Here is a 24,541-nt window from a genome sequence, read left to right on the forward strand (position 1 = left end):
ATTCAGATGCTTGGCAACTGATTCATATTTATGACGGTACAGTGTCCCAGGGTCATGTGAAGTGACCAAAATCTGCTGCAACCACCCAGCAGACAGGGGGAATAAAAACCAAACACCCCCCACCCCACCTCCGCTACCAATCCTCAACAGAAATGTGAAAACCTCAGGAAGAAGAGTGCCACCGGGTGGGCAGGTGTCTTGCTCGGCTGTGGCTTGGGGGGCTCTTTTTTCAGTGCCATTGTAACTTCGAACAGTCATTAAGTGAACTGTTGTAAGTCGAGGACTACCTGTACTTTATCACTTTTTTCCTTTTTTTTCTGGTCATCAAGTTTTTGACACCTTGCTAGGCGACTGGTGGTACTCGGATATTGCCATATCCTAAAAGTGGTACAATGGGTGAAAAGGTTGAAAAGCCCTGTACTATAGCATCTGTAATGTTGACAGCAGACCTGCAAAGTATTTATTATGCTGCCATTTGGTCTGAAACATCTATTATCTAGACAGTAAGATCAAAGCAGGTGCTGTTTTTTTAGATAACATATACTCTTGTTTGTGTTTCATTGTCCTCTGCATTGCTTGTAATTATACCTAGCTGTTTTCCTCCATTCAGATGTTACAGAGAAACCATAGCGAAGGAGAGAACAAGTTGCCAAACTGTACTTGTGGTTTTTCTTTTTCAGTGGTCATTTGTACATTTAAATAAACCTTCCGCTGTCTTTTTTTAGAGAGACATTTGCATTTTAATAACTTATAATTTAAAGAATGCTATTTATGATGCAGAGTATTAACATAACACTTTGGGAATATTATCTCAATAGTTCTTATAATAATTGAATGAGACAAGTCTAAAGCATAGTATATTATCCCACAAGGAAAATAATGCATTTCCTAAAGTTACGTTGTAGTTTCTATCCTTGCTGTAGTGAGAATTATGGACCAATATGTAACTTGTAACATAAATCAGTGTAGTATCTTCTCTAATATTGTGTGTAGCATTATCTCCCATTGTGATTTTGATAATTGGATAAAAAGGCAGTGTGACACTCCTATCTTTTTAGCACTTTAAACTTTTGCTAAGCATTCAGCATTGCTAGGAAATACAGCAATACTTCTTTAACTTGTGGTAGGGTTTTTTTTTTTGATGTTTGTGTCTTTCAGTCTGTCCTGACGCCTGGGAACTGTCCGGACTAGTTCCTGCAATTTTCCTGGCAAGATTTCAGAAGTGGTTTACCATTGCCTTCTTTCCAGGGCTGCAAGAAAGTAACTGGCCTAAGGTCATTCAGCTCACTATGTCCCTAACACAGGACTATAATTCAGTCTCCTGGCTTGTAGCCTGATGCGTTAACATTATATTGGCTCTTCTTTTCAATTGATACATAGAGATAAATGATCAAAAACAGAGAAAGAGATAGGAAACAAAGTAAACAACACTATTTCTGTAAATGAGGTGATAATATCCCTACTAACTGTGCAATGTTCATTCTTTCTCCATTCTGTGATCAGAGCAGGAGTTGGCAAGCAGCAATATTGTCATGAGTCTGACTAATGAAACACTTCAAAGATCTTTCAGGCATGGTTTAACCTAAAAAGCCTTTATTAGTGTAAAAGGAATATCAGCACGGCATGGAGAGTGCCAAGATCTGAATTTCCCTTCCTTTGCATATAACATTCCAGGCATTTCCCCTCCCCTATTTTGGGATTATGATTCACATCTTCCAATTAACCTGGAGGACAAAGATTCACTTCCCTTCCCTTCCCTGGGCTTTTCTCTCCTCTCTGTTTCTCATCTGAATTAACTCTAAAAGTACCAGACAGTTCTACATATTTTGTCAAAGCAAGAATATTCAATATTAGCAGCATTGACAAATATACTTTGCCAAGTAGTGTAGGATAGAGGCAAAACTTGTATGCTTAACTTATACGAGGTGCAAGGCTTTTTGCATCTTCTATATTCAGTTTGGGATGTAGGTAAGCTAGGAGGAATTGGCTAGGATCCAGTGGTCCATATAATAACAAAAAAAAGTTTGTTAGCTTTGCCTATTTGTTAGGTTCTGGTTTCTGCACCTGTCTTGGTACTATTCGAACACTAAAAGCCTTCTATATATTTATAGAAGATAACTGAAACTCCTTATAAAGCTATGAATAATTCGTATTTATTTTCTTCTTAATAGCTACTGAACTTCCATTTTAAAGAATGTTAATTTAATCATCAAGAATAATGAATTATCTGGCTCTTAGGCCCTTTAATGTTTTGTATTTAGAAAGAAATGTTGAAAGAAACTTGATAAAGGCACCAAACTCCTGTGAATGTGCTTTTCAAATTGTACAAATGGTTTCAGTGAAATAAGATTAAGTACAAGTAGTACTAAATGAATAGTTGTTTTAAAAATACAGGACATTAATTTCTGTAATTACAAACTAAGGACACCCTGTATCTATGTGGGAGGAACATATGTATAATTTACCTAGTAGAAAATAGAAGTAAAAAAACAGAATTGCTAAAGGATATTTCAGAATGCCAACCTATGAAGCTGGGGTTAACTTGTAGTCTGTAATCAACTATTTCCAAATAACCTTTCAAACATATCCTTAATTCTAATTATTTGACTGGAAATGGCTGAATGTTTTTCAGCTGTACCTGAATTCTTAAGCATATCTGCAGAACAAATATATGTTAAACATTATCTATCAGTGGCTAAGCACGTGGTAGTTTGAATTTAAGAAATATTTAGGAGATTACTTTATTTATTTAGAAAATTTATATTACCACCTACTCACATATGGTGACTCAAGGCGGCTTGCAGGACCTTTATGACTAGGCAGTCTCAAAGGTGCTTTTTCAAAAGGCAATTGGACCATATTTTTTCCCTTGAGGAAGAAGATGACATTTCATCAGCCCGAACTGATGAAGCTTCTTGGATGAGAAACAAAATATCTTTTTCTTCCTCAAGGGAAAAAACATAGTCCAGTTGACTTTTGAAAAAACACCTTTGAGACAACCATGACCTGGATGACTGGGAATCTACATAGATAAATATGATTAGGCCAGGGGTAGGCAACCTTGGCTCTTTTATGACTCGTGGACTTGGACTTCAACTCCCAGAATTCCTGAGCCAGGAAGTTGAGGTCCGCGAGTCATAAAAGAGCCAAAGTTGCCTACCCCTGGACTAGGCAGTTTATTAATATCTTTTACACATCTTCTTTCTTGTTACATAGTTCTATAGTTCAGTTAATTGATTAGCCCATAGGCCATATCAAAGTACAGAGTTCCAAACACAAATTATTAATAAAATCCTATAAAAACAATTTAAAATGTTTCTTGTTACATAATAAAATCCAGCATGGACTGGTTCCATCCACTTTTGGAATGTTGCCTTTAATATGCTGCACAGAGTCTAGTCTGACTGTCAGTCAGTTGGAAGTTGCACTCTTAGAATAATGGGAAACATTTGTTCCTTAGTTTGTATTTCTTAGTTGCTCCTTTGACAAGTTTTTTTCTGACAGATTATTCTGTTTGGAATGCCAGTTAAATGCAAGCTTTGGATTTTGGTTGTATAATATACTAGACAACCCATGTTGGCTTATCATTTCAGCGATATTTCCTCATCTAAACAGAGAAAATGAATGTCATAGGTAAGCAAAAAAGCAGTGGGAGCAGAACCAACTTCTGACTTCTTGTTACCTTTTCCACTGAGTTCCCTCGTTTCCTTACTTCTTGCTGGGTGGGGGAAGAAGTAAGGGATTGCAAAACTTGCTGGGAAACTATCATGAAAAGTTGAAAATGATCACATGACTGCATCAGATTTTGGACACAGTCTATATGTTAACCCATTTGACTTTCCTTGGTTCAAAAATGGTTGCTCTATGAGGCACCATTTCACTTAGTTAAAGATCATTTTATTTTTTTTTATTCAACATGTATGCTGCCCATCTTGCCCATAATGAGAATTTTAGTAGTATAGGTATTTAGTAGTATATAGAGGCATCCATAGAGCTGGATGATTGGGGGGGGTACATGTCAAAAGGTTCATATGGCAATTATGATACATGAGGCAGAGTTGTCTCATGACTCAAACTGCCATCTTGATTTTTTTTAATGCCCCTTGCAAATGCCCCTGTATGTTAAAAGGTCTTTCTGATAAAAAGCTCTTATTATTGTTAATTTACAATTCTTATAAAGAATGAGAGATAATCTAACTATAAACTGTGAATTAGTTTTGTGGTATTTCACCCATGAAAATGTTAATTCAATTTACAGGTAATAGAGGTATTAAAAATATGAGGTAATTACTCAGAATGCATTTTCTGTGTGGTTTGAATCTTCCCAGATTTCTGTTGTCTGAAACAAAATGACTCTCTCTCTCTCTGTGTGTGTGTGTGTATGTGTGTGTGTGTGTGTGTGTCTCTGTATGGACAGGCATACATGTGGTATTCAAAAAGACATATCTAATAAATGGAATCTTAACAAAATAGGAACATTTAAAAATACTATCCACCGATTTATTATTGTTAATCACACTAAAATTAATGTTTAATTTGAGAAGTGGTATTTAATAATACATGTAATCAATATACCCAAACATGGGGGTGTGATGGATCAGCCTGGGTTCAAGACCAAAGTACTGTGTGATGGAGTGAACTCCCGCTACTTGCCCCAGCTCCTGCCCATGTAGCAGTTTGAAAGCATACTAATGCAAATAGGTACCACTTTGGTGGGCAGTAAGAGTGTTCCGTGCGCCTTGGTGTATAGTCATTCTGGCCACAGAGTAAAAAGAAGAAATGTATCTATAAAGTTTCTTGTGACAGAAAATGCTATATTGTAGTACTAGGGTTTAAAAACTGAAATAAAATGTTGAATACATCTGTAAAATAGGTTTTCATATAAAAATATCAATTTCCTCTAGAAAATTTTCATCAAGCAGTATTTCCAATGTAAAAAGATATAAAACAAAAAACAGAAGAATTGAAATCAGAGGAAGGCACGTTCTTTTCCTGACTTTTCCTGAAGTGTAGATTTCAGTATTTTCTACCTCCTGTCCCATTCAGAAACTCATAAATGATTATATCTTACATGAGAGATTATTCTTGGTTTCCCAAAAGAATATTTTTATTTAATTTGTTATGATTACACTTAATAACTGCAGTATATGCTGTACTGTACATAAAATTAAAAACTCCATTTGAAGCGTATAGTCATGTTTGTAAGTGCATTTACAAGTGTTTTTATACTGTTCTTTCCCTGGCAGAAATGTTATTTAAATAAAGCAGAGAATGTTTTATTCTACAGGCCATCAGTTGTAAGGGCCAACACAGTATCTCCTACACCTTGTCACGAAATCAGACCGTTGTAGTTGAATATACACATGATAAAGATACTGATATGTTTCAGGTAAGTGTACTAACATTACATAAAAGTAGTTGCTTGTGGTATCATAAAATAGACTTCCTAGATATTTTAATGTATCATATGTGTCCTTTGGGTTTGGAAATTTGTCATATGAAAAGTAATTTTCAGCAAGCTTTTATGCTCTGTCCTGTCTCTGTCTTTTATATTAAGAACATACATACTACCATGCTGGATCTGACCCCTGGCCCATCTAATCCAGCAATTTGTTCTCATAGGGCCAATCAATTACACAAGGAAGCCTACTGGCCTCCTAGTACATGGCCTTTAGAGGCAGTCACACTGCCTTTAAGGCTAGTAGCCATTGATCCTAGTATTGCATTGTTCTCAGATTTTCCAAAGTTGGTCTGAAATAATCTGTATAATTAAAGTATTACAATTGCTGAAGAAGAATGCTAATTGCTTCTCTGTCCAGTTTATGGCTTTGTACAGAAAAATATACATTTTATGTATAGATTGCATACTATAGATTGCAAACTGTAGATTGCAACTATTTCATAGTTATCTTACTAGTTACATGAATGTACGCTAGGAATCTGTGGTTAGTTGTGTGGTTTCCTAGCTTAAATGCATGCAACAAAATATTTTCAAGATAGTGATATGTAACAGCAGTTCCATGTATTTTCTGTCACTGAAAAGTTTTTCATGTGGAATATTTAAAACATCCTTTTATAGCAGATCTTTTGAACAATTAATACATATATTTCCTGTTATTTTCTTAATAGAGCATGCTTTTGAAAAGTAGTTGGGTGACACATGAGCAGTGCCTTAGAAAAATATTCCTGAACTTGGATGGATCTTATTCAGGCATTTTTGAAAGCTCTCTCAGTAAGAACTAGTGGTAGCTGCGTTGTTTATATTTTGATCTTCTCAAAATTATTTTGAAAATATGTCCATGCACTGTGTACATCATGTTCAGTATAACAGGTCCACAGAAGTGCCTCAACTCCCCACTCCATCTGGACAGGCCTTAGTTAATTTTCAAGATTTGTTTGGAAGTAGATTAATTCAATTTTTTCTTTGGATTTTTTTTAATGATTTTTCCTACTTCAGTGATTTTCCAAGCCAGAACATGTAGTGCTATTTGTTAAATTGATATCCTATTTATTTTTTGAAAAGCTCAGACTGGTTTCATATGACAAGGTCTCCCATCTAGAAATTAATCATGTCGTATCTCCGTGTCTTCACTATTGTTCAGCAATTAAATGCTTCCTATACATTGACTCTAGAATGTAAAAAATGTAAGTGTTTATACCACAAGATAAGCAGTCCTGAACCAGCTTGGACTTTCTGAGAGTGTTAATGCTTGCTAAAATTATAGTCTTGAGGTAGTTGATAGTATCTGACACAAAACCCATGTAAACAAGAAAAATCAAAGAAGAAACAATATCTAACTCAGAAGCAATCCAGGAAGAAGCGATGCCTTAGTGAAGAAGGCTGGTAGGACAAGCTACTTCATCTACACAATCAGTAATCTCCATTTCCCTGTGCACTGAAAATGTTACCTAGCTTGGTAATGAAATGTCTGCAGGAAGAAAAGCAAGCACAGGGAATGCCAAGAACCCAGCAACTCAGCCCTGAGTGACATATATTCACTATGGCAACTATCTGATACAGCCTGGTATTTAAGCCTCCTTTGGTAGCCTGGACAACCAGGAATTGCTTTGAGGCAAATGAACAGATTGGATTGCTCCATCCCCTCTTTGCCAGTGCACTTTATTTCCATACTAGGACAGGAAGCCTCTTCCTCCATAATTAGCATGGAAATGTAATGGGCTGATGAGAGGGACAGATTGTTCCACTTTTTCACCAGTTTGCTTGACAGAAGGCCATTAAAAAATATCCTGAATTTCTGTGTTGGCTACAGATAGGAGGGGATTGTCCCCTCCTTCCTGCCTGTTAGCAGCCTAGTTGTTTTTTGGAGCATATTTCTAACACTGGTCTCGTAGTTGACAAAGTAAGTCAGATGGATATTCAAGTGGGAGAAAAACACTGGATTTGGCAATATGTTCCACTTTTTTCCCCTATTAGAATGAAAGCTATCAGATAAAGTAGTGTCATGTCTGAATGGCAAATAATGCATGAAATTGGAAATGTAGTGGTGTTTCAGTAACTCATCTGGCAAATGTTGATTTTTTTAAAAAATACAATTGAATTTTTTTCAGCAATAGGTTTTAAATGTTTTCCTGTAACCTAATAAGCTACTTTACCCAGAGAATTGCCTAGATGAATTTTTAAAAAATGGATCTAGATAGTAATACCCGTATATTCCGGCGTATAAGATGACTGGGCATATAAGACGACCCCCAACTTTTGAGAAGATTTTCAGGGTTTAGAAAGTCATCTTATACGCCGGAAAATACGGTACAATATTGAATTTCTGTTTATAGATGAGCACAATAGGAGCTCCATTCCTTTGCTGCTAGAAAGCGAGTGTTGCCCACCACTGCTTCCCTAATGCTTCCTGAACTCAGCTGGTATTTTTCCCCCATATATTTTATTGATTTTTTAAAACATAAATCATTTAATAGTTGATAAACAGGAGTTCTTTCAGCCACCCTCCAGAGACTAGAAGGAATCTTCTCAACGAGTAGCAGCAGCTTGAACATTCCCAGCCAGCTTCCCCATTGACTTTCTGGGGAAGCCAGCAAAGATTGCAAATGATGATCACATGATTATGGGGTGCTTGGCAACTTGTCATAAGTTCAAAGAGGTTGCCAAGCACCCAGACTGTGGTCATGTGACTGGTGTGTGTGTGTGTGTGTGTGCATGAAAACTTTTGCATCATTTCCAAGGCCATCATTAATTCAAACTGGCATTAAATGAATGGTCATAAGTTGAGGACTACCTGTATGCAGATATCTTCTGGTAAGCGATATTTATTGTGAAAATAAGAAATTCCTGAGTGCATCTAACAGTACATCTAGTGTAGTGTTATTTAACTTGAATGTAATACAGGTAGTTCTCGACTTACGACCACAATTGAGCTCAAAATTTCTGTTGCAAAGTGAAATAGTTAAGTGAATTTTGCCTCATTTTACAACCTTTCTTGGTACAACTATTAAGCTGTTAAGTCCGCAACATGGCTGTTAAGTGACTCTGGCTTCCCCATTGACTTCGCTTGTCAGACGGTTGCAAAAGGTGATCTCATGACCCCAGGAGCCTGCAATCGTCAGAAATATGAGCCAGTCGCCAAGCATCTGAATTTTGATCACATGACTGTGGGCATACAATGGTTGTAAGTGTGAAAAACAGCCATATGTCACTTTTTTCAGTGCCATTGTAATTTTGAACAGTCACTAGGTGAATAGTTGTAAGTCAAGGACTACCTGTAATTTTCAAGCCTCAGGCAGTTTTCTATTCAGTTACCTCAGATCCTCCAAACTGTGATTGAATATAGGATGATCTGCATCCTGAAGCAGCATTCCCCGTGCTGGCTGGGGCATTCTGGGAGATGAAGTCCACATATCTTAAAGTTGCCAAGGTTGAGAAACGCTGACTTAAACTATGCCCTTTTCTAGTGGGGAGGGCTTGTGAAGAACAGTTAAACTGTGCACTTTGATTTGTTCACAGGAGTTCACTTATGGGATTTTTTGTTTATATACTATTAACTCTTTCAGGTTGGCAGATCAACAGAGAGCCCCATAGATTTTGTTGTAACAGATACAATTTCAGGCAGCCAAAACAGTGATGAAACTCAGATCACCCAAAGTACTATTTCCAGGTTTGCATGCCGCATTGTCTGTGACCGGAATGCACCATACACAGCCAGAATTTTTGCTGCAGGATTTGACTCTTCCAAAAACATATTCCTTGGGGTGAGTATGCCAAATTTTCATATAAGTCAGGACATGACCTCTGTGTCATATGATGAAGGGCTGCTTCATATAATAGCTTCTCTCAGAGTGATGACTGTTTCTTGCAAATCCATCCATTTTATAAAAAAAAGGAATAAAGAGTTCTGAGAATAGTCGTATTGTATATAATAATAATAATAATAATAATAATAATAATAATAATAATAATAATAATAAAGTTGGAAGGGACCTTGGAGGTCATCTAGTCCAACCCCCTGCTCAGGCAGGAAACCCTAGACCATTTCGGACAAATGGCTGTCCAGTCTCTTCTTAAAAACTTCCAGTGTTGGAGCATTCACCGCTTCTGGAGGCAGGTTGTTCCACTGGTTAATTGTTCTAACTGTCAGGAAGTTTCTCCTTAGTTCTAGGTTGCTTCTCTCTTTGGTTAGTTTCCACCCGTTGCTCCTTGTCCTGCCTTCAGGTGCTTTGGAAAATAGCTTGACTCCCTCTTCTTTGTGGCAGCCCCTGAGATATTGGAACACTGCTATCATGTCTCCCCTCGTCCTTCTCTTTGTTAAAATAGACATACCCAATTCCAGCAACCGTTCCTTATATGTTTTATATACATATATGTATTTATATATCACATTATCATCCAATTACAATCACACACTAACTCTTGGCAACTCACAAGATAAAACCAGCAATAATAATGAAAATAAAGCCAACAGTGAAAATAGAGTAACCTACCGTCCAAAAAGCATCTGGCATCAGCTCCCAAACACCACCAGAAAAACTGTGTTTTAAGAAGCTTCCTAAAAGCACTTCCAGAGAGTTGAGCTGGTGGTAAAAACTGTGCAAATGGGCCTCAGTCTCTTTGAAATACCAAAAATGAGAGCCAACCAATTGCTTCTCCCAGCATGATCAAAATGGTTGTGCTGATTTCAGAGAGATGCGGACAGGAAGATAACACAACAAGCCATAGAAAGCTTTATAAATTAATTTAAGTTGCACTTGGAAGCTGATAGGAATCCATTGCAGGTTTCCAAAATAAGTATAACATGTGTCCAATAGCAAGCACCCATGAGCACTAAGGTTGCTGCATTTTGCATCAGTTGAACCTTCTGGGTGGCCTTCAAACGCAACCCATGCACAGTGCTCTAGAATGCTTAATCGTCTTATCCAATATTATGGGCTTTAAACTAGTAGCAATTCTCCAGAACGTCAGATAGAAGTAGATAGTTTGCTGGCTTGGCTGGCCTGCTTGTTTACTTCCTCTGTTTTGTTTTGTTTTTGCTATGTTTATATGCTGCTCCCATCACTGCCAACTTAGAGCACCTTATGTATGTTTAGTTTGTATGTAGAGTTAATAATCAAAGAACGCAGTCAATAATATAATAAGATCATTTAGCAATGGTAGTGGCACAAAGGAGCAGCATTTTTATTTTTGTAAAAAAAATGAAGCAAGAAATGAGAACTGAGTTTGACTAACTAAAACAGTGCTTGCTTTGAATGTTTGGTCAGAATTTGTCCATTCTTTCTCTGAAAACACTATTCGGTTTCTTTTTTAATTGCTATATATCTCAAAATAGACTTCATCTTCTCCTTTCCTTTCCCTATTAATCCCAGGTAATTAGTTCCACTTACATATTATTTATTGACTATTATTTATTTCTGCATCTCTCTTAATAAATGTTAAAGTATTTTAGAGATAAAGCCAAAGAAAGCTGCTGTGTATGATCTATTGGAAGGGCCGTAATTAAGACAAACTTATTTTCTATTTGAAATGGATAAAGGAAATCCGTTAGCAAAAATAGTACTTAGTTGCACAGCATTAGTCCAAGTTACTGATAATCTGTTTTTGATTCCAAGCTGTATTCTTGTTCTTCTATTTATCCTCTGATGTGTGGCTGCTAATACTTGGCTGTATTAAGCACTTGGTAATGCAAGCCTGAATATTTTTTTTTAATTTTTTTGCTGTGGCATTTTGTTTAGGAAAAAGCAGCAAAATGGAAGAATCCAGATGGGCACATGGATGGATTAACAACTAATGGCGTTCTAGTCATGCATCCTAAAGGGGGGTTCACTGAAGAATCTAAACCTGGTGTTTGGCGAGAAATTTCAGTCTGCGGTGATGTATATACTCTACGGGAAACAAGATCTGCTCAACAAAGAGGCAAGCTAGTAAGTTAATGATGAAAAACATGATTTAAAATTATTTCTAGCCATTAAAGAACATTAAAGTGGTTCTTAGTTAAAGAAACAGTAAATATTATTCAAAAGAAGCTTAAAGAACATGACAACATAAAAACTCTGCAAAGGTAAATAAACATGAATCCATCTTACAACAGAACCATTTTACCTCCCGAATGAGAAGCCACACAGGGATTTGGGGGGAAAGAAATCCAGCTTAACAAAAGGGACTTTGAGGATACCTAACCTGCTGGATCTGGTGAAATGGATGGGAACCATAAGAGTTGAGTAATCCTGCAAATTACATTACCTTGGGTCTTGTGGGTGATAACTAGCACCTTGAGTTGCACCCAGAGACAGATTGGAAATCAGCTCACAAAGATACATAAAGATATACTTAGAATCTTTCCTGAATTGGGAGATACTACACAAAGTTGGACTGTTGCAGTGTGTTGTATGTGGGCTGCCCTTGAAGACTAATTGGTAGCCACATTTGGCCATGATTGTGGAGTTGTGAGTGGATATGGGTATACCTTGAAACATTCTAGGTTCACTTCTGCTCCACAATCTATACTGGCTGGTAATTGGTAAGTAGGTGGAATTCAAAGTGCTGGTCATCATTTACATCCAGTCCTCATTTAGCGACGGAGTTCCATTCCGACGACCAAATTAAAGAAAGGGTGAACACCTGAGAGAGAGAGAGAAACTCCATGAAGATCACTGATTGCTGACATGTCAGTCAGATTTTCTCTATGTGTTGTCAGGGCATGAAATTTGATAGTAAATGCTGCATTGGCTGGAAAATGATTTTGATTACTATCATATTGCAAATGGTTGCTAACTGAAATTGCTAAACAAAAAGTGGGTGTAAAAAGTTCTTTGTGGCTTGAGGTCTGATGATCTATGGAAACATCTCTTCCATTTATGTTTGCCCATCCTATAAAATTAGTATAGTGGGATGCTTCAGGTTCCATCATTCAAATGCTGTCAGATCTTAGTACTTTCCTGTACCTCTATCTGCCCTATATGAGATAATATTATCTATTCACTCCTCCAAAGTCCACACAGCTATAGCACTGTTGTTGTTTATGCAAGCCTTGGAACGTGGCTCTTTCAACTGGCCCTCAGACAAGCATTTTTCTATTTATTTTATTATTTGAATATGTTTGTGACTAATTATTAGACTTGGGTAATGGGGCAGCTTATAAATCAGATGGATATGGATATAGGGAATTTTGTTGGCTAGGAAATTCTGGTAGATGAACTCACACCTCTTAAAAATGCAGGAGTTAGAAAAGACTGCTAAAATAATAACAAATAATAATTGTCTGTTGCTCTAGCTCTTATTCAGGTATTTATTGTACTGATGCCATTATCTCAGTGTTCTACACAGGAAAAAAAGAAAAGGCTGGGTCATCATAATAAAAAAAATTTAAAGGGAAAATAAAAATTTCTTTGATTCCAGAACTGTGAGGAACATTGAGAAAGGAATTGATTTCAAATTCTTCTTCTTTTCTGCCTGGCATTTTAGGTGGAAAATGAAACCAACATCCTACAAGATGGTTCTCTCATTGATCTATGTGGGGCCACTCTCTTGTGGAGAACAGCAGATGGCTTATTTCACACACCAACTCAGAAACACATTGAGGCTCTACGACAAGAAATCAATGCTGCAAGGCCCCAGTGCCCTGTGGGACTGAATACACTGGCTTTTCCTAGCATTAACCGTAAAGAAGTGGTAGAAGAAAAACAACCGTGGGCTTACCTCAGCTGTGGCCATGTCCATGGTTATCATAACTGGGGACACCGCAGTGATACAGAAGCCAATGAGCGTGAATGCCCTATGTGCAGAACTGTTGGTCCCTATGTTCCTCTTTGGCTTGGGTGTGAGGCAGGCTTTTATGTTGATGCTGGTCCACCAACGTATGCTTTCACCCCTTGCGGGCATGTATGCTCAGAAAAATCTGCCAAATATTGGTCTCAGATCCCATTGCCACATGGTACTCACGCATTCCATGCTGCCTGCCCTTTTTGTGCTACCCAGCTATCTGGAGACCAGAACTGCATCAAACTTATTTTTCAGGGTCCAATTGACTGATGATGCCATTTTACAGATGACCATTATACAGCTCACTTTGTTAACAATTTACTGTGAAGATAAAGAATTGCCACTAACTCTAGATTTTACCTTTTTTAAAAATGTTATTAATGAGGGCTTTGAAGTGGGATTAGCAGCTGGGGAATTGAAGTTATTTTGATATCTGGAACCAAACAGTTATCAGTGGCATTGCATGCTAAACAGCAGCATGCTCATGATGACATCTTTTTTTGGTTAAGCTGTAGTATATTTGTAAGATTTGTAAGATTAGAAGAAAAATACCAGTGTCTTAATGATTTTTTTAATATTGGATTTTTTAACAGAAATGTTTTCTTCTACACTTTGAATGACAAGCCTTTAAACACATATTTTTTCAATCTAAAAGAAGCATAGAGAATGTAATTTGTCCTCTCTTTTTAATTTGCAATATAGTTAACTTGAATAATTCATTCTCAAAGAGGATGTATCAAATGTTTGAGTAAAACTAGGTGAATATTCACTTAATACATTGAACATAGAGTGAACATAAAAGGTTGGCTTATCAACATAGCACAAAATATTATGAAATTCTGCAGTGTTGTTTAATATAGCTGTCCAAGAGACATAGTTACTTGAAAGTTGGGGATCTCTGGCTGTGGGTGACTTTCTGTGTTATTTTTCTTTTCTTAATATAAAAGTTCCTGTGTTAAACAATGCTAACACAATGTTCCTATGTTAAACTAATAGGGGAAGTTTGAGGAACAGGTTATTTGATCCAACCTAAGTTTAAGACAGTGTGTGCAAATGAGCATTTCTTTTTGTGCTTATGCCTCTTCTGAGCCAACTCTATTATCTAGCAGGGACTGTACCATCATTCTCCCCCTATATTTTATTAAATTAACACAGCATAGAATGGTCCTGTAAGGATTAGCATTAGGCCAATTATCAGAGTAGCACATGAACTGTTTTTCCATAGTATCCTTGGCTCTACCATGTGCTAATAATCTTTCATGCATGTTCTTCCTTGCTCGGTTGGTCCTGCTTAGGTCTAATTCTTTTAGGGTGTTCTTGCAGCACCATGGCCTGAAGCAAAGTGGTTTTCTCACCAATGTAGTGATGCTAAATATATATCATTTAAATTCAGTGGTTGTAAGTCACAATGTATGACAAGTCTTTTTCAATTCTGCATCTGGTGTCATTTGTAATTTTCATGCATATCTACCTATTTATACCATTTTAACAGTTTTATCTCTTTCTAATTCTGCCTTTGGCTTTACTTGTATTAATTTGCCCTTGCATGTCTGGGACCTGTGAGCAAATGAAAATGTAGCAACTTGTTATTAATCTGTTTTTTTCAGTAGTTTCACTTTCTACACTAGCTGGAGGTTTTGCATTATTTTTTGTGGAACATAACACATTTCCTTGATCTTATAATCAGTTTAATGCCCTCTTCAGTCTTAACCAACTGCAGAAAATTCTGCATAATTCACATGTTTAAATTCTTGGTAATCATTTTGAAATAATTTAAAATAGGTGCTTTTGTAGCACTTGCTTCTTTGATTTTTCCCTTAATGTGCAAATCTTGTCTAATAATACTGTTGACTTGTTAATTTTTGATTAGTTTTTTTTATTTTCTTCCTTCTAGCATTAATTTAATTTAGACGTCACATCTGAAAAAAAAGCCCTTTTAAATGTTTAGGTTCAAGTCATATCTTAAGTAACTTGGAATTCTTGATTTAGCATGGGAGAAATGGTGGATAGGAAATAGGACAAATTACTGCCAATTTTGACAATTATTTTACATGTACTTTATTGTTGTTTTGTGATAGAAATTCCATTTTTGTTTTGTTTTATACTCATGCTATCAAATTTATTCAATTTTTCATATTGCCTTGAAAAATTAGTCCTTACCAGAGCAAAATTAATTGCATATCTTGAAGTAAATCTTGCAGTTTGGATCACCTGTTAAAATGCAGAACAGTCCATTGGTTTACTTTGTCCTTTGTTTAAATATATAGGTTATATGATTTTAATATATTAACATACATGCATATACACACATACACTTGAATTGGCTTGTTCATAGTTAAAACGTATTACTTTATAGTAAGTTAACCATTTAAACACTTCACATGTCCATGCCCATTGGCATGTTTGTTTTTATTTGCTGATGTTTAATACAGTTTTCCTGTATAAAAAGTTTTTTTTAATTTGAAACATTTGTCTGAAAGAATTTTACTTACTTGACAGTATTTTGCATCAAATACCATACTCTGTAGCTTATCTAGCCCATGTGATAGTTTGGGAAAGCCAGTTTTTTTCAAAATATTTCGTCTTAGTGCCTTCTAAATGAGATAGCACCTTGCTCTGATTTCATGATAAAACATATAACTCAAATCTTGATTAGCGGTTATCTTTTAATACAGATACTTTTAGTCCTTTTAATGACTTCCTGTTAATTGGTGAAATGCTATAAAATCAAAGTTAAAAAAATGATTCTCCTTGTTACTTTAAAAGGCGAAAAAAGAAACATGGCGGCCACATTTGACCGTTTCATATACAAGGTTATATAGAGATCCTATACTATACTAATTATTCCAGCAATGAAAGTTGCTCCAGAATTTTTTTTTTCTTTTTATGGGTCATATGAATCCACTCATTCTAAAGTTCTGAATCTTTTTGTAAGCTGAGCAGCATGTATAGAAACAGTCCCATATTTCCTCATACTGGAAGGAATTCTGAATCCCATTTTTCCCTATACTTTACAGAATTTGATTTGACTCCTCTTTCTGTTTCAGAGGGCTTCTATTGGCTATATGAAAAATTCCCTATACAATTTGCCAGTATAATTCATTAAAGGAGCATTCTCAGTCTCTTCCTCTTTTAAGTTTTTGGAATTTTTAAAATTATTTTGGATATTTTTCTGAATTCTGTCAGCAATAATATTTTATCTACAAGTTAAAATTTCTGAAGCAGTCTCTTTGTCAATGTTGTCTGAATAGAATTTAAAACTCTTGTTGTACAAACTTACTTCAAAGTGTGCTTTGTGTCTTATTTTAAATTTTGTTTATTGGCTCACATATTATACAACTCTGTCATTCCTCATATAGGAAAACATTTTTTTGCTTATAATAAGCCTGTAATCTACATGTTCATGTTTTTCCTCTGAAATGTAATTCTTGTTTAGTAATCCTTTAATTCTTTCCAATCTAAACCATCCAATGATAGTTCTTCAGTGCCTCAGGCTTGCCAGTCATGGATAGAAAATATTTATTTTGGATTCCAGGTTGAAGTGGTGAAAGGGAGCATTGAAAATTATGTGCATTTGTAAGAACAAGCCAACTCTAGTGCAACGCAAGCCACTAAGTGGCTTTTTTGCTTGTTTTAAATGACTCTCTCATTTCATGTTGAACTTTTCCCCAAAGAGCTATGAATTTGTTAGTGTACTCTTTAAATCAGTCATTTTCAGTCTATATTTTACTTAAATAGACATATTTGTGTGAGATGCTTCACCTAACTCTATGGGTATATAGGGCTCACCTGAAAGTAGTAACACAGATTAAATTGCACAAATCTAAACTAAAATGTGGTTAAGTACTTTAGAATTTCATGTGTCATGCAAACTCAAACAATATTACTCCTCAACATTTTCTGTGCACCTTTTTGAATGTTTACAGTGGTGCTTGCAGTCATCAACCTTTTTCTGTAATTTCTTAATGTTAGATTGAGAAATTTTAACTCATTCCTTGGTCATGGAGTAGTTTAGAAATATTTTGGTACTTTAAGAAGATAAACACAAGTCTGATCTTTGTTTCAAAATATGTTTGGGGAAGTTGATATGCTTTTGTTTTAATACTTGCATGATGTCAACATCTCACCCCACTCTGTTGCACATAGATTCAAAGTATATACAGGAATTGGTTGAGATATCTTAAATTCATCTATGCGAAGCTTTCCAATGTGTTTTCTCTAAATTAAAACTTACAAATTTATATGTTTTGAAATAAATTGGAGCTTTTATCCTAAAACAGTTTATTAAATCTGATGCTTCTAGGTGGGTTGGGGCTTTAACCCCTAGATTCTCAATCCTTGAGGTTACAAAGATTTTGGGAAATTGTAGTTCTGATACTTCTAAAGAATGCCAAGTTGAGAAAAAATGCCCTATAAAATGAATTCGAAATTCTTGAAGCATGTGCAAACTTTCTCTTCCCTGCTTCTTCCAATAGCCAAGTACTACCTTGAAAAATATTTATTCAAAAGTCAATGCAAATCATGCTAACCTGTGTTGGGAGATCCACTAATGTCTATATAAAATATTAACTCAGAATCTTCTCAGTCTCTGGATAATTTCTCCTCTTAGTTCAGTGAGAAAATATTTCTGTGTATTTGTATTAGCTTCTCTGCTCTAGAACTCAATTTATTTCATTGCTGGTGTACTTTGTTATTTATAAACAGCGGGCTTTCTGAAGTCTTAGTTGTCCCTGCAATTTGAATTTCAGGAAAAAGTATGATAGATTTTTATGAAATTTCATGAGGCTTTTAAGAATCCCTATCCGTCAAGCAAATTGCAAATACAAAAATACATTTGAACAGGTTGACCTGTGCAAATAAGTCAAGATATATGTTTTTGCCCTCCCTTTTGTTAAGTAAATAAGAACATTTTATTATATTCATATATAGTTATCAGTACCATGGGTCATTAAATAGTGCCAGTTTAGAAATTGCAAAACCTCAGATTTTTTTTATACCATTGAAAGGATTCATTATTCCATAACAGCAATAATTGTTTGTCAGCTGATGGATTTGCCTACGCGATTTGCACTAAAAGCAATGCGATTATCCATTTTTACTGCACTAATTCATTACTGTCTCAATGACTTCAGATATTTGAGCTGTGTGTCCATTTTCTTGTTTATGCTTATATCTTATAGTTTCCAGGCAATAGCACAGGAACAGTTAATAATTTCTATAAAGATATTATGAATGTTAAGCCATTCAGTTCCCTGTGATGGATTTAAGAAGGCAGACTGTCGCATGGAGATTGCTTCAAGCAAATTCAGATGATTCCCTCCAGTACATGTGCGTTTACAGATCTGAATCTGATTGGAGAAATTGATAGTTAGTTGTTCATCTTACTTGGCATTCATTTCAAAAATTATTTAAAAAATGACAGGTTAATTCTATAATCAAATATCTCTGAAACATTGAAATAGGATAGTAAATTTCTTTCATTAAAAAAGATCTTAAATAGTCCTAAATTGTTCTTAAGGTGATATTTTTAATTAGTTAGAAAGCTGTTCTTTAATAAAACAACCTAGGTTGCTAAGGTATCTTATACAAAAAAAAATAAATCTTTGCTTCACTGAGGGCATGTTTTAGTTTTAGTGAGTACATCTAGCAAGCACATACACAGGAACTAGAGGACATAAAAGGAGGCGGTGCTTGATATGTAGGACATGTGGGACATCTGTGATTTAAGTAGTGTTATTGGCATTATGTTATTTTAATAACAATCGGGATATGGCTGGTAAGTGATCAGAATGAATTCTTGCCCTGACTCAAAGTGAAAATATGACTGATGAAAGATTGTATCAACAGCTGGGATAATTATCAAGAAGTTGTTCAGAAGAAAAAGAAATATTTTTCACTGGTTCCCTTCCATGTGAATATCAGTAGTCAGTAATACTTCTTTTAAATGCACAGTCTTGTTTACAGTAATTTTGACATTTCTGGATGTCTTTTTCAAACTCCCGGTGTTAAAAATATTTTGAATAGGAGTGTCATAGATTGAATCTGGGTCTGTATTCTTACAAAATGGTGACTAAAAAATAGTTTCAAGAACCTGAAAATGGGCAAGTAACAGATGATACCAAAATCAGATCAAACCTCAGATAAGTGTGAAATAGAAAATATGTTGTTTGAAAGTTTTCATTGTTGTGGATTTTGGATGAAACAACACTAGAAGGAACCGATAAAGATCCAGGAATGATGTTATGAGGTGATTAGGATAAGGCCCTCTTCTAATGGCTCTGGGTGTCATACTCCCAACAGCCTGCCTGCCTCCAATTTCCCTCTTACTCTTCCACAAACTACTGTGTAGAACAACATTGTTTTGTACTATATACAGTCCAAGATTACCAAGCATGCATGGTTCACTTTGAATACTGGCTACCCAACACAGTTCCATGCATGGAACAGTTTGCACATGCCTAGAGAAAATTCATTCTATGCAGGCAACCATTATAGTAACCTTAGAGTCTTAAATGATTCTAAGTCCTATATCTTTAAATGATTTAGAATAGGCAAAATGTATATTGTTGGTTTATTCCATAAAATTAAAATAAAAAACAAATTTATGGTAGACATATTAGGTACCTGTATAGTGATACTTTAGATTTGGAGACCCTTTTATACGTTATTTCAATATGTTGAATTTATCTAATTACAAGTTTCCTGATAACCCTCTTCACCTAGAAATAACTACTGAAAGCCACCAGTCTATATTGATTGGTTTGGGTGTTAGCCAGACTTGGGGCATTCTATCCCATGAAAACAGTGTTCCCTGGAATCTTGATAGGAATCTGGGCCTCTCTTAAATGGTATCATCAGCTCACTATTATCTGTTACTATATAATGCTTTAATCAGTCCACATCTGTAGTGGAGAGGGATAATGCAAGTTGGAGCTCAGCCACATTTTCCACTCCTGCCCTAAAATATAATCAAGATTGCCAACTTAGAAGTTGGAGGAGGGATATCAGTAATGATGAACAAGCACTCATTTGGCATCTTACTAAAAAAAAACACCACCTCTTAGTAATACATGTAGGGGAGTCTCTTAGCTTTATAGGAACAGCATATTGAAACTATTGTTTAGCTTTGATCAGGCTTGGTAAAACAAATATGCAAGAAACTCATCCTGGTAAAATAAGTTATTCAAATAATTATCCAATTTATTTTTTTAATGTAATATATTTCCTATGTTAGGTAATACATTGCTTAGTAAGACTAAATTGTAAGGAGCATAGATGGAACTCATTAATCAAAACCATTCCTAGAGATCTTATTTTGGACAAATCCACTTGAAAGATGGAAAAGGAAATAGTGACTTCAGAGTGTTATCAGCTGTTAATGTTCTGAATTATATTTGTGAAATTGGCCTTTTGTACAACAGTGTGAATGAATATTAACATAATTTAACTATTGTATGTTTTGGAAGTACAAGCCATTTTACAGGAGGGGAGGAAATAAAATAGTATTCCAGTATTATCTCTTGACTCCTTTTTTATTCTTCATATTTCAAAGCTGTTATATGAATCCAGTGTTTGGTTTGTGAATTAAAGTCAGTATTACTTTTTAAGACTGATTATTAGAATGGTTATTATAACCCTTGGTGCATGGAGATCTGAATCTTAGCACTGTGTTAGTCCTTTAGAGCAAATTGGACCCATTGCCATTAAGAATTCTGGAAAGGAATACATTAATGGTGGAAGTTCTTATGTGTGAGATTTCAAGATAAAAACAGTACAGCAGTGAAATCTACCATAAAGGCTGTTAATAACAGATGTATGTTAAGAAAAAGCAGCAGAAAAATTTTACATCTTACTATAACTGCTCCTTTTCACCTCAGAATTTTCTCCAACTGCCAGAATAAGATTAAACAGGCCATTCAAAATGTTTATTGCATATAGTTTTGCATGTACTTTCAAATACTAGAAGTGAAAATTTATTATAATGTTCAAGACATAAAAATATTTAATGTGATTGTTCTTAAGAATATAAGCCAGGTGATTTAAGAGTTGAGTTTTAAGAGAAGTCAGATTTTGTGGTATTTTACAAAATTACAATTGTGAATGAAAGAAAAAGCCTTGTGCCAAATAAATCCTCAGAACAGAAGTGAGGAGTCCAGTTTCCATGGGGGCCATTTTGTTCACAAATATCTGTCTTCAGTCTCCCTCCAAACTTAATCATACTGTTCTTTTGGGGGTAAGTAATGTTACACAAAATGTAGAAAAATAGTAAAGAATAATAACTCTCCCCCCTAAAGCAAGAAATAAAGAGGAAAATAAATATTGTTTGCACCAAGTGTAATACTATTTGCACCTCTCTGTGTCTTTACGCCATTCAAGCCATCCTTAATACATTATTCCCTGCCTGTCAGTTCCTCTTTCTGAAGAATTTAATCAGGTGCAACCATCATTTTCTCAATCTCCCCATTTCTCTTGATCTATTCACTCTGCATTCCTATATTTGTTTAAGTTCTTACTATTTTCTCTATATCAGTGGTTCTCAACCTTTCTAATGCTGCGACCCCATGATATAGTTCCCCATGTTGTGGTGACCCCCAACCACTTATACATCACCGGGTGCCAGGGGCGTGGCCACAGAAAAGGAAAAAAATGGCCGACAGCCTTGTTTGGAGACCCCCGTGAAATGGTCGTTAGACCCCAAATGGGGTCCCGACCCACAGGTTGAGAACCACTGCTCTATATGATCAAACAACCTCAAAGTATTTATTTTGTACAGGCCACTTTTTTATTCAATTCATTTTAAACAATTCATTAGCCATTCTTTTTTTGTTCCTATATCTTTTACCACAGACACTTCTTAAATAACAAATTCTCACTGTATTAACCTTTAATATTTCTTATAATATATACCTCCCTTCTCCATAAAGTGGCTAGAAATGTAGATATTTTTGCTTCTTTTGGTAAGATTTTTATTCCTCACAATAGACGCTATTACCCCTATACCTCTATCAAAGTTGACACATCTTAAAATGTTTGATTTTTCTCATCTTAGTAAACATACTGCCTGGGTATACAAATTCATCTATTTACTGTCATTTTTTCCATTTATGGAAAACTTGCAATCTTCCATTCCATTTTCCTCAAGTTACTTAGCTCTTTGATACATTAATATTCTGATCTATCGTCCTGTTTACATTACATAATTCAGAAACATACCCCTAACAATATAGCATTGTCTGCATAAAAAGTACATCCACACTTAATTATTGTTGAACTGTTCACTGATGATTCTACTTATTCTTACACATGCTTTACTTCTATCATTTATCTTGGGTAGCTCAATCACTTTTTCTATATCTTGTTTCAGTTGCCACCTACTTTTGTCACCTAAAAGAATAATCATGGGTTTTTTTCATTATTCCCCGGTTCAAAACATGAAACTACCACCAACTTCTGAATGCCTATTTTTATATACACCCATAATTACCTGCTTAATATCAATTCCTCCTTCATGGATTACTGCCTTGTCATGGTGAAGGGGCTTGCGTAACTCAATGAAGCTATGAACTATGCCGTGCAGGGCCACCCAAGATGGGCAGGTCATAGCAGAGAGTTCTGACAAAATGTGATCCACTGGAGAAGGAAATGGCAACCCACTCCAGTATCTTTGCCATGAAAACCCCATAGACAGTGCTACACTCAATTTGCCAGCAAATTTGGAAAACTCCACAATGGCCACAGGATTGGAAAAGGTCAGTTTACATTCCAATTCCAAAGAAAGGCAATGCCAAAGAATGTTCAAACTGTCACACCATTGCACTCATTTCACATGCTAGTAAAGTTATGCTTAAAATCCTACAAGCTAGACTCCAGCAGTATGTAGATCGAGAACTACCAGAAGTACAGGCAGGATTTTGAAGAGGCAGAGGAACTAGAGATCAAATTGCCAACATACACTGGATCATGGAGAAAGCTAGGGAGTTCCAGAAAAACATCTACTTCTGCTTCATTGACTATACTAAAGCCTTTGATTGTGTGGATCACAACAAATTGTGGCAAATTCTTAAAGTGATGAGAGTACCATCTTATTTGTCTCTTGAGAAACCTATATGTGGGTCAAGAAGCAACGGTGAGAACTGGACATGGAACCACTGATTGGTTCAAAATTGGGAAAGGAGTCCAGCAAGGCTGTATACTCTCGCCCTGCCTATTTAACTTATATGCAGAGCACATCATGAGAAAGGCAGGGCTAGATGAATTAGTTAGTTGGCTAGTTGGAATTAAGATTGCCGGGAGAAATATTAACAACCTAAGATCAAGAGCCGAGATGGCGCAGCAGTTAGAGTGGAGTACTGCAGGCCACTTTAGCTGACTGTGTTCAGCAGGTCAGCGGTTCAAATCTCACCGGCTCAAGGTTGACTCAGCCTTCCATCCTTCCGGGGTAGGTAAAATGAGGACCCAGATTGTTGGGGGCAATGTAAAATATATATATACATTGCTTACTGGTGTACACCGCTTAGAGAGTGCTTGCACTTAAAGCGGTATATAAGTCTCATAAATAAATAAATAAATAAAATAAATATGCAGATGATACCACTCTAATGGCAGAAAGTGAAGAGGAACTAAAGAGCCTCTTGATGCGGGTGAAGAAGGAGAGTGCAAAAGTTGGCTTGAAACTCAACATTAAGAAAATCAAGATCGTGGCATCCAGCCCTCTCAATTCCTGGCAAATAGATGGGGAAGAAATGGAGGTAGTGACAGATTTTATTTTCCTGGACTCCATGATCACCGCAGATGGGGACTGCAGCCAAGAAATTAAAAGTCGCTCCTGGGGAGAAAAGCTATGGCAAATCTAGACAGCATACTAAAAAGCAGAGACATCACCCTGCCAACAAAAGTGTGTATAGTCAAAGCCATGGTTTTCCCAGTTGCAATGTATGGCTGTGAAAGTTGGACCATAAGAAAGGCTGAGCACCAAAGAATTGAGGCCTTTGGTGCTGGACTGCAAGGCATTCAAACCGGTCAGTCTTAGAAGAGATCAACCACGACTACTCTTTAGAAGGCCAGATCCTGAAGTTGAAACTCAAATACTTTGGCCACCTAATGAGAAGGAAGGACTCACTGGAGAAGAGCCTAATGCTAGGAAAGATTGAGGGCAATAGAACAAGGGGACGACAGAGAATGGGGTGGCTGGATGGAGTCAATGAAGCAGTAGGTGTGAGCTTAAATGGACTCCAGAAGATGGTAGAGGGCAGGAAGACCTGGAGGAATGTTGTCCATGGGGTCGCGATCGGTCGGACATGACTTCGCAACTAACAACAA

The 24,541-nt window shown here is 36.1% G+C and overlaps 1 protein-coding gene across 1 annotated transcript; it reads left to right on the plus strand.

The window, feature by feature from the left end:
* Positions 1-3,163: 3,163 nt before the first annotated feature.
* On the plus strand, positions 3,164-20,738 carry LOC120297211 (E3 ubiquitin-protein ligase pellino homolog 2-like). Its single transcript, XM_039319571.1, has 5 exons — positions 3,164-3,633; positions 5,288-5,389; positions 9,025-9,222; positions 11,197-11,385; positions 12,926-20,738. The coding sequence occupies exons 2-5, from the start codon at positions 5,381-5,383 to the stop codon at positions 13,490-13,492; spliced, it is 963 nt and encodes a 320-aa protein (XP_039175505.1). The 5' UTR covers positions 3,164-3,633; positions 5,288-5,380; the 3' UTR covers positions 13,493-20,738.
* Positions 20,739-24,541: the final 3,803 nt, after the last annotated feature.

This window comes from Crotalus tigris, unplaced genomic scaffold, assembly GCF_016545835.1.
Source record: "Crotalus tigris isolate CLP2741 ecotype Arizona unplaced genomic scaffold, ASM1654583v1 scf7180000023599.357617, whole genome shotgun sequence".
Lineage (NCBI taxonomy): Eukaryota > Metazoa > Chordata > Lepidosauria > Squamata > Viperidae > Crotalus > Crotalus tigris.